The following is a 10,420-nucleotide window of genomic DNA, read 5'->3' on the forward strand; positions in this document are numbered from 1 at the left end:
AATAAATCCATTTTCTGAATAAAAATGTTCTGCGGACRTTACTGCTATGAGTGATTTTAAAGCGTTTTTATAACTATGTATCTGTGTTTAGTTTAATTCTCCAAGCCATTAATCCTCTATATGGATTAAGCTTCTTTGAGACTTTATATATCTATATCTATATCTATATGAATGAGAAAAATAGGTTTTAATACACACTTCTTTTTTGCATGTAAATATCTGCTTCTTTCTTTGCATATGTGTTATCATTTTTGGTAATATGCTTCTCTGTGTCCGCCTCATAGGCACACCTTACTACACACTGAACTAGCTTCCATGGAAAAGGTCTCTGTGACAGCATTTTCTCATGTGTCAGATCTCCCACTCTTTTGCTGGAAAAATCCTACTAACTTCAGTGGGACAAGACACCTAAGACAATTAAGGTTTTGACCCATTATACTCCTATGAAATTCTAATGGAACATCTGCAGTATTTAATCCATAGCTACTTTATTAAAAATAGTACCGAGGTAAAGACTAAGTGCTAAAAGACTAATGAAGACTARCTGCTGCAAAGAAAACACTCTGCTTTAGTCTGATGGTGTGGATGCCAGGCTTTCTAAATATTTACACAACTAACCATCAAGAATGGGCCTGTAATTATTGTCTAAACATATATTTACATGTATACAAAWTAAAAGCCAAATCCCTTTTCCACGAACAGCAATGGGAGTTTTGCCATTTGCTTTGGTAGAATCAGGGATACGGTCCAATATAGTTTGTCAACTGTTACATTTTTCAGGGGACAATAGTGTTTCTTCTAGCCTTCTTTTTCTTTTAGAGGACATTTAAGGGAGAGACAAAATTTAAATAACTCCACTGGATTGATTTTATGCTAAAGGTCTAATGTAAACCTACAAAGCAGGAACATTGAGTTAAGGCTCAAAGCTGATTAGTTTCCAGTTTTAAATGGAAAGGTAAGAAAAGTACAAGGCAAACAATTTCTTTGCAGAGAGAAAGTATATTTTGATTACCTCTTCCTTTTATTGTAAAATCATTCCTCACCACACTATGAGTGGACTCCAAGCATCATTGTTAGCAGGTAAGTCACAAGAACCAAAGCTGAAGTATGGATAAAGCAGCAAGATCATAACACATCAAAGTATCATATACACTGAAGAAATAACTCAGCGTCCTTAGGTGGGCTTTTTTTCCTATAAAAATTTGATCTATGTAGAACTTCATTCACATGGACACTAACAATGAGGAAGTATTTGCTTTGGCGGAAGTGGATCGCACATCTGTTTAACTTGGTTTGTGGGTTTTTAACATAAGGTTTCTCTGTGTTGCACAGATGTGAATCAGGTAGCATTCGACTGTTTTCCCCCGCTGCTGAGGTGTTTGGTGGTCGCTCTCTGCTGGGGTGCTCGTTTCATTGACTTTTGCCACACAAATCCATCGTTTAGAAGAGCRGGCTTCGTTTCTCGACTGGTTTGGTGGGTCTTTTTACTCAGTATCAGTCAGCATAAATAATAAATCCAGAAAATGTGCTGTATTTGTTGTTGTTTCCTCCATGTGCTTTTCCTCCATCTAATTTAATGTAAACTTCATCTCCTGGCTCCAAGTGAAGAACCACACTGTTACTGGCGTAGTCGTAGTTCTGATCAGCATCCTGAGCAATTGCACTAGCTCGAACCTACATAAAATACAGAATGACTGGTTAAGGAAACTCAGGGAAATCTTCCTGCATGCTGAAATTAAAGCAAGTCCTCAATGTTTTATTCAACATGCATGAGCTGCCWCTTTAAACATCTGGCAACCTATATGGTAGTTTCTTCCTTATTGCTTATTTTCTCCTACAATACTTCTGAAACTAAAGCAATCATATGCTCCTGTMTCAGTCGTCTGATGAATGAACAACTGCCTGATCTTCTGGAGATGTCTGGAACCTTTTTAAATATATGTGTAAGAATAGCTGGAGTCGGGAGAAATGGGCTTGGTCATGTACCAATTTTATATTGGTGTAAATTTTGTATCAGTGGGGCAAGTGATTGACAATGGTGAGGATCCACAGGAAGGCCCAGAGAGCTCCCAAGATGGACTTTTTCCAGAGGCAGTTTATTGTCATACCAATAGGATCATGCTGCAAAAAAGAATAGAGGAAGTACACCCCCCACACACACGCATATGCATACAAGCAGGTAAGGAACCTAGTCTGGGTTTGGAAAAACTGCTGTTACCACATTTGAGTGAGCAAACATTTAATTTCGCTGTGTTTTAAGAGATGCACCTTCAAAAAATCACTATTTGCTTTAAGAGGATTTTGGAATTTACAAGTCATTGAGGGCTTTTCATTTGCAACTTTCTCTTAAATATACTTTTTTCCCCATTTCTCCCTTGGTATTCCACTACTGATTAAATTTGACATTTCTTGCAAACTGGAAGTAATCTGTAATTTCAAGATATATGTTGGTTTCTAGCAATGAACAGCCTGTGCCATTGTAAGTCTCCAAATCATTTATATATAATTTGACTCTGTTTGGTAAAATATTTAAACATGGTTGTATGTGATTTATTTCAGCGTAACACGTCATCTGCTTGTTGCTTGTCTTTGTTCTAGCGTAGTTACAGAGCAGTAAATGATTTAGTGGCATTGCAAATCTGAACTAAGTAATAATGCATGACTTGGCGTACTATATGTGGGATTTTTTCTGTTCTGAACTGAAAAAATAGGCTATAAGTCACAATTTTCCATGGATTCCTTTCAAAGTTTACATGATATATTTCCAAATTAAATGGAAATGATTTCACATTAATATTGAAACGTTAAAAAGGAGGGGGTTCTTTTAACATGCAGGATCTTGTGGCATTATGCAGCTTAAAAATCACAGTAGGTGGAAATTCTTTATGCATCCTGTAAGAACAGTGAGAAAGGCTGCAAAGGCTTGCAGAGCTGTGACAGGCTGCAAATTTAAACTGATACATGGCATGATGATAAACCCTGACTATTTCAGGACTTCTTGATCCTGACTCGCCTGGTATTGTTTACAGAGGTGATCTGTTTTGATCGGTTTTAAAGCAATAATTATTCTAAGTACTGGATGTTTCCTCTGGATTAATGACTGGCAGGGTGGAGTTGAAGGCTCTGGGTTATTAACCCTGGAAACACCTTCCAGGGAAAACAATGGTTTGAGATGGTTGCTGGCAGTGGAAATGRGAAGGGCAAATGGGGAGGAGTGAAAAGGCTACAGATGAGGTAGAAAAACTTTCACAGAGAAYTAGTATCTTGTATAGTGGTGAGCAAAATTATTTAAAGGACTTTTCAAATTCCTATTTACTTCCTAATGAAATGCTACTTTTTAGGTTTGTATAAAATATTGTGTTTCTGTGGATGGTAAGGGAGAATTAGAATTATATTAGTGACTATCCTAAGGGAGTCAGCATGTGGACACTGGCTACAACAGCAATGGATATTTCATTTTTWAGATTCTAAATAGTACATACTGGCTGGGGGGAAAAAAAGAGAAAGATTCTGGGTATTGAAAGTCCAGAAACCAAAATGCAGATCTTAGTGGCCTGTGTGTAGCAGCGAAGGTCCTGTATGCTATTCTTAGTGGGTTTACCTTCTTGCTTGGTTAGCCAAAGCAATTTCTTTTTAAAGCCTAGGAGAACAGTCTCCAATGAATTCTCAGTGAGTGTACTGCTGCAAGAAGGTAAATGTATCTCAAAATTAAAGCATTATGGAACAATATATTTCACAAGTTCCATCTAAGTTCTTCCATGAAGCTGCGCTGTCAGCCTGGACACACCAATCTAAGCTGAGTGATCCCAGCACTTCAAGCTTGATAACCATTAAAGCAGGCAAGGTGTTAACACTGGGGACCTTGAGGTTCCACATATGTATTGCTTAGAGATGGGGTTTTTTTCTGTAAGCCATACACTTTTTAATGTTTCAGGCTTTTTCATTGTTGGAGAACACTRAATTTATGATGTTATTTCTGTCACTCCATTTAACTACTTACTTCCAAAATTTCTGAATTTCCTTGCAGATGTACATAAAGTCTGTCACATCAGCATTTAGTGTTTCAAGTACAAATAATAATCAACCATTGAGGCATTAAAACTGTGGGTCAGTTTTAAACCATTTATATTCAGGTATTTGCCTCAACACTTATCTTGTATCGTGTATACAAATATACACATGGAACTCCTGTTTGGGTTTTTTTTCTTCTTCTTTGAATAGCTATGAGTTTAATTTGTTTCATGTCTGGTACTGGAAGTAGCTATATTTGGAAATGGTTAGACTTCAGGTTCAATTGAGTATTTGTAATTGGATACTTCTTTAAAACTACTGCTGTGTATTTATTTTTCAGGGTTTGTGAAAATAAACACTCTACATTATAAATAGGGGTAAAAATAGATCAATTCTTTAGTTGCAAGTAAAATGGTATTCTTGCAGTGAGCAATATTGCCTTTGTATGAAGATAYCAAACTGAATGTATTGCGATGTACTTTGTTTTACTAGTCCTGGTTTATCTGCTGAGACAGTATTTATGGTAGACATTTTCTAATTTAATTAATTGCCGCTGATGTCCTCATTATTCTGTTTTCACAGTCCTTCTGAGGAGGCATAAACAAAAGGCTAAGTGGCATATCAGATTAATTTACCGGGCGCCGCCGCTCCGGTGTGCGCTGAGCACAAAGGGCCGTGAGCCGGCCGTGCTCCGCGGGGGAGGAGACGAGCAAACGAACGGGGGTGTGCGCGGCCGCCAGGCACGGCGGGGACACGGGGGACGGTGTTCAGCCCTACGGACACGGCGTGGAGCCGATCCATCCCCCAGCCCACCCCGCCGGAGGGCGAGCAGCCCGGGGACAGCGGCGGCGCTGGCTCCGGGCTCCCCAGCGCGCCGGGACGGCTCGGGCGCTCAGGGACCTGTTGAGCGGCCGGTGCGCGGCGGGTCCTCGCCCTCCCGCCGCACGGGGGACCGGCGGGAGCACCGCGGAGCTCCGGGGACACAAGGAAGCCCGGGAACTTCGTACTGTCCCTAGGCACCCAAAGCCTGAGGCATGGCGGGGCMGCTAAGCGCTGTAGGAATTAGGGCCAGCCTACTCGCGTCTGTTAACTACTCATGGAAGAGGCGCAAAATTGCGAAGGACGGCTCCCCGGGGGCAATGKTACAGGCACAGCCTCTGCGAGCGCAGTGGCAACGTTTATACTAATTAAAAGGGATGATTCCTCTGTCTTTCAGACGTTAGTATCGCAAGACCTTTAATTATTTCCGATGYCTCCATCCTGCCTAGGGGATGCCGACAGACTCGGGTCCTGCTCGGGCTCTCCCGGGCGCACRCTGTGCCACCCCGGCACGGTCCGGCAGCCGGCGCCTGTCTCGACGCTGGCTCGCCAAGAGCTCAGGTCTGCGGCCGCCGAGCTCACTCTGGTACCAGCTCAGCTAACGTGGGGAACCTCGCTCCCCGSCGGGGGCTGAGCGTGTCAAACCAGGCGCTCCGCTGCGTGGGAGCCCCGTCCCGTGCCGTGACTGCGTTCCTCCCACCCACCTCACCCTTTCCCCACGCAGCACCACCCTCTCCCGAGCTCACCCGCAGCCCCCGGCTCCCCTTTCTAGCCCGGGAGTTTCCCTTCCTCGAGGGAGCGGCGGGCTCTTCTCGGCCCTGCGGGGGCAGCGCTGCTTTTCCCCCACCCCCCGCTCCGGTCTGGGCAGAGCTGCGAGCAGCGCTCCGCAGCCCGAAAGCGGGCAGGGGCCAGGGCTGCTCTGCCTGCGGGGCCGCCCTGACAGCGGGCTGGGAACGGCACCTGCGGAGCGGCTCTCGGAGAGGAGAGAGCGTCGACAGCCCGAGCAGCCTCGGCGAGCACCCGGCCCCTCGGTGGCCCTACGGCACCCGAGGCGGAGCGGGGCGGCGCTCCCTCAGGTTCCTGGCCAGCGGTGGAGAGGCGGCCGCCGGTGCCCCTCGCCCGCTTCGCGCCGCCCGGGATCGGGCTCCGCTCCCCCGCCACGCACCCGCGCCGCCTCCAGCGGCCGCCCGGCTCCCCCTCCCCGCCCGCTTCCCGCCCTTCCCGCGCCGCTCCGCCCGCTCTCCGCAAAGTGCCCGCTCCCACGGGGAACCCCGCTCCGCCCGGGCGCCCGCTGCCCTCCTGTCCCCGGATGCCCCCGGCGCGGCGCCCACCTGGTTGTTCTTGCAGAGGTCGGCCCACATGCTGGTGCCGTCGCCGCCCCGCATGAGCACATGGTAGGTGAAGAAGTAGATGCCGGGGATGGAGCAGGTGAACTTGCCGGTAGTGGGGTCGTAGTGGTTGCCCAGGTTGGTGACCACGTCGTCGAACTTGAGCACCTCGTAGCCCTCGTGCTGCCGCTTGAGGCCGGCGTAGAAGGCGATCTTAGGGACGGTGCTGTAGGTGGCGGCGCTGATGGCCCCCGCCGCGTTCAGCCCCGGCGCCCCGGGGGGGCCCGGCAGGCCCTGCCGCCCCGGCTCGCCCTTCTCACCCGGCGGCCCCACCGGGCCGGGCGGCCCCGGTTCCCCCGGCGGACCGCGCGGCCCCGCTTTGCCCGGCCGGCCGGCCTCCCCCTTGGGCCCCTGGATGAAGGTGGGCAGGGACTGCATGAGCCCGCGGTCGGGCGTGGCCGCCGTGCTGGGAGCCTTGGTGCCGCCGTAGGGGTCGCAGACCATGCGGCAGGTGCCCAGCATCTCGTAGTGCGCCGAGGTGCCGGCCGAGCTGACCAGCACCGGGATGAGGATGACCAGCAGCAGCACCATCACCACCCCCAGCGCGCCGGCCGCGATCAGCCGCCGCCTGCTGCCCACCAGCCGGCTCAGCGCAGGGCGATCCTCTTGTCTGCTTTTGGACAAAATCTTGATGGTTGGCGGGGTTCCTCCTCAGAGCCGAAAAAACGCCGAGCCCGTGCGAGCTCGGCTCCCCTGGGGCTCGGCCGCCCTCCCAAGGGCCGCCGGTGTTGCGGGGGCTCCCGCGGGTCGCGGCGCTCCGCTGCGGCCGCTGCASCCGCCGGGCGGGCGAAGGAGTGGAGCGGAGCGGGAGAGGGAGAGCTGCCGCCGCGCCCCGGCCGCCCGCACTTTTATGCTCCCGCTGGCGATCGACCTTTTTTTTTTTTGCAGGCTGTGCCAGTCCGAGTCAACTTTCCCTGGAACTTGCCTTTCCTCTCGCGATCGCCCCGCTCGCCTCCTCGCTCTCTCTCTCTCTCCCTCCCTCTCTCTCTCTCTTTTCGCAGAGACGACAGTCCTCAGCGGGGACGCGCCTCCCGGCYGCCCCGGTGCCCGCCGCCCAGTGCCCGCGCCGCCGCGCCGAAGCCGGAGCCGGAGCCGAAGGGAGAGCGGGATCCTGCCCGGGTGCCACCTGCCAGGAGAGGAGGAGGCTGACGAGCGCGCTGGAGCAATTTATAGGCACCCAAAAGCGCAGGGGAAAGGGGAGCTGCTTTGGCATCTCATTCCAGCATCTGCTCTGCTCTTCCCACTCACAGAGAGTTTGGCATTACTCTGGCAGTGTGGGAAATATATATTTTTTTTCTTTTCTCCCTCCCCCACCCCTCCCGCAAACGGATGAACAGCGAAATCGTGAGCCTCACTCACTAGCTGCATCTTGCGATGACAGCTCTTTCTGAGGCAGACCGAGAGGAAGAGATGTGCTTAGCAGCCTCTGGGTACCCTTCAGGTCACAGATCGAGAATTAAAAGGTCAAACCACCTCCTGCTAACGCTTCCCTGAGCCCGCTCCGGCATGTTAGTGTTTTCTGGGAAATACCGCTTTAAATGCAGCGATGTTTTACCAATTGTCCAAGTAAAAGTTATTTGCAAACACACCTCCCACAATAATAGAGATAAATATCTCTGGCAATTTCGTATCTCCCTCTTCCTCCTCGTTCCAATTGAAACCATAAAGGCAGAGAAGGAAATAGTTTTTCCCGTGAATTAAAAYTGACATACTCATCACCGGCTACTGTGTTTCCGAGTGTTTAAGCCAGCCGCTGCTCTGCTTGGAAACTGACACTGAGGGAAAGTGTTCCCTTTTGTGCAGAAGCCAAAGAAAGCCCGGGATATATGCAAATCGACAGATGCGTGGACCTGAGAAAAGATCTCTTTGGTTTAAATTGGGGAAAGCAAGGCATTTTGTTAAATCTTGTGGGTTTGGGGATTTTGAGGGGGAAGGAGGTTTGTTTGGTTTTTGTTTGTTTGTTTTTCCTGTATTTTTTTCTTTGTTTTGTTTTTGTTTTGTTTTGTTTTTTGGCTTGGTTTAGTTTGGTTTTGGTTTTTGGTGGGGGTTTTTTGTTTGTTTTCATTTTTATTGTTTGTTTTGGTTTGGTTTTGTGCATGAAAGGTTTCTCCTCCCCCAAGGTCTGGTGGGCAACTCTGTGACTGACTGGGAAGGTGAATATGCAATATAAGTGACATTGTTGCAGAGAAAATATTAAGGAWATTGTCCTGCTTACAGATATACAAGGTACACAAAGAGCTGTTTAAATAAACAAACAGAATTGATTCCTAAATCATACTTCTGTATTCAGGAGCAATGGACGTCAATCAAACCTGGGTGACATTTGCCTGTCAATACAGGGATGATGGCTGGGAAGAGTGTGACTTATTACAGCAAGGCAAGAATCAGAAATGAGCAACAGCAGCAAATAGGACAACAACCAAATAATGGCATCTCCAGTGATGATCAGAAGGCTGTGATCTTGTCTTGGATTTTATTAGCACGAATCTGCTCTCCCCTCACCAGTTCTCTTTTATATCTTTTCTATTCTGCAACACAATAAGGTCAAACAAGCAGGCAGTGGGAAACAAAGATTCATTGATTCTTCCTTTTAAGCAGAAATGTCAGCAGCTCCTTTTGCTCTTTCCTGAGAGACTCAAAGGCAACGAGTGTGTCCATGCCGTGCAGAGATGGGCCAGTCCAGCTCCTTATCTCCCCAGAAAACTGTCGACAAAGCTTTCATTCATGCACTCACAAATATTCCTCCCTCTCCTTTTTAATTTTTTTTCTCTTTTCTCTAATTCTCTGTCTTAAAAACATTCTTTATCTGGCACTGACACAAGCTAGCCAATTCCCTTAGCTCAGGGCTTCCCCTCAAGACCCAGGCAGGCAGCTGAACACACTTGGAGGGTTATGTTCATATCTCATAGCTCTCTTCACCCYATGGGAAAGGGCTTTCAGCACTGTTTTTTCTTCTGGGCAGAAGAAACAGAAAAGCTGTGCCAGGAGTGACTGCTCTGTCTCAGCCTCTAGCTGGACCCTTGAGGTGTTGCATTTAGTCATCCCTAACCCAGCTGGTTTTTGTGACATCAGGATGTGCATAAACCTTCATTGCAATGGCTGTGTTAYACATTAGACAAAGAGCAGACCTCATCCTCAGATAGACACAAGCCTGTTGAGATCTGTGAAGCCAYCTGATGCTGGGTCACATACTGGCATAATGCACACCCTCAGTTCCTTACTCCAGCTAGGATAAACCTGGTTCTGAAAGTGAGGTCCTACCATACCAAACATGTTTCCCTTCTTAATAGACAGTTTTATCCTCATGCATACTGSCTGGGGTGCTCATTCACTCTGAACTGTGGCAGACTTTCTCCCTAAGAAGACAGCCACAGAAATCACAGCCAGAGTAACCAGAATAGAGAGATTAGGGCAGATACTGGGTTTTCAGTGGAACTTGTATGTTACTTGGGAACATAACCTGGGACTTGGGATTTAGTTACCAGATGAACCTTAGTTCCCAAGGAAATATCATGTTTTCTTGGAAAACTAAGAATAGGAAACTACAGTRCTCAGAAGTTATGCACCAGAGGTCTCAGCAGCCTGGTGCAAATTAAAAGGAAATGTCGAAACCTCTTTTTACCATCGGGCCTTTGTTGTCCTGAAGTGGTGTGTCAAAACACTGATTTGCTGTAGTTCAGGCCTGGGTAGCACTGACATTATAATCTCTCCATGCTAAAAGCTGGCAGTCCAGATTGACAGTCCATTCTTTGTATAACCATTATACYTACATGAGCTGCTGCCAGTGTTAATGTGCTAAACTGATTTGTATTTTTGAAGCTCTCTAGCAGGCTTGCTCCAGCCCCTCAGCTTGTCTGCTTCCCTTCCCGTTCTCTGGGCCCTTGTGCATKCAGACACGCAGTTGGTGTTTGAGCTGCATTCCCTGCAGCTTCTGCCATTTGCAGCAGCCTTCTCACAGCTCTTAATGACTAATTAGTGAATATCCATACAGACACTGAAAGACATACAGCATAACRTGCATGTCCCTTTTACATGTGTGCCGCTGCTTCAGCACTAACACAGGGGAAAACTGAAGAAAAACCCCCATGAATCCATCCASTGGCAACAGGGGAGCACGTTCTGCAGTCACCAAGCACTAAATGGCTCCTCACACTGCTAAATTCAAAGTTAGCCCTGGAAGAAAGCTCTGTGAAAAAAGGCAA

General features: G+C 48.0%; 1 protein-coding gene across 1 annotated transcript; it reads right to left on the bottom strand.

The window, feature by feature from the left end:
* Positions 1 to 812: 812 nt before the first annotated feature.
* C1QL3 (complement C1q like 3) lies at positions 813 to 6,862 on the bottom strand. The gene is made up of 2 exons (XM_057383329.1): positions 6,162 to 6,862; positions 813 to 1,674 (listed from the first exon to the last, which is right to left on the bottom strand). Exons 1-2 carry the CDS (start codon positions 6,747 to 6,749, stop codon positions 1,495 to 1,497), a joined length of 768 nt encoding a protein of 255 aa, XP_057239312.1. The 5' UTR covers positions 6,750 to 6,862; the 3' UTR covers positions 813 to 1,494.
* Between the last annotated feature and the right edge of the window lie 3,558 nt (positions 6,863 to 10,420).

This window comes from Malurus melanocephalus, unplaced genomic scaffold (genome assembly GCF_030028575.1).
Source record: "Malurus melanocephalus ecotype Western Australia unplaced genomic scaffold, MMel_1.1 scaffold_14, whole genome shotgun sequence".
NCBI lineage: Eukaryota > Metazoa > Chordata > Aves > Passeriformes > Maluridae > Malurus > Malurus melanocephalus.

Bases quoted from the DNA above. Each gene is read 5' to 3' on its own strand.
- C1QL3 (XM_057383329.1), bottom strand. From the start codon at position 6,749: ATGGTGCTGCTGCTGGTCATCCTCATCCCGGTGCTGGTCAGCTCGGCC. The intron at 1,675-6,161 runs GTGGGCGCCGCG...TATTTTATGTAG, and splicing joins ACCTCTGCAAGAACAACCAG to GTTCGAGCTAGTGCAATTGC.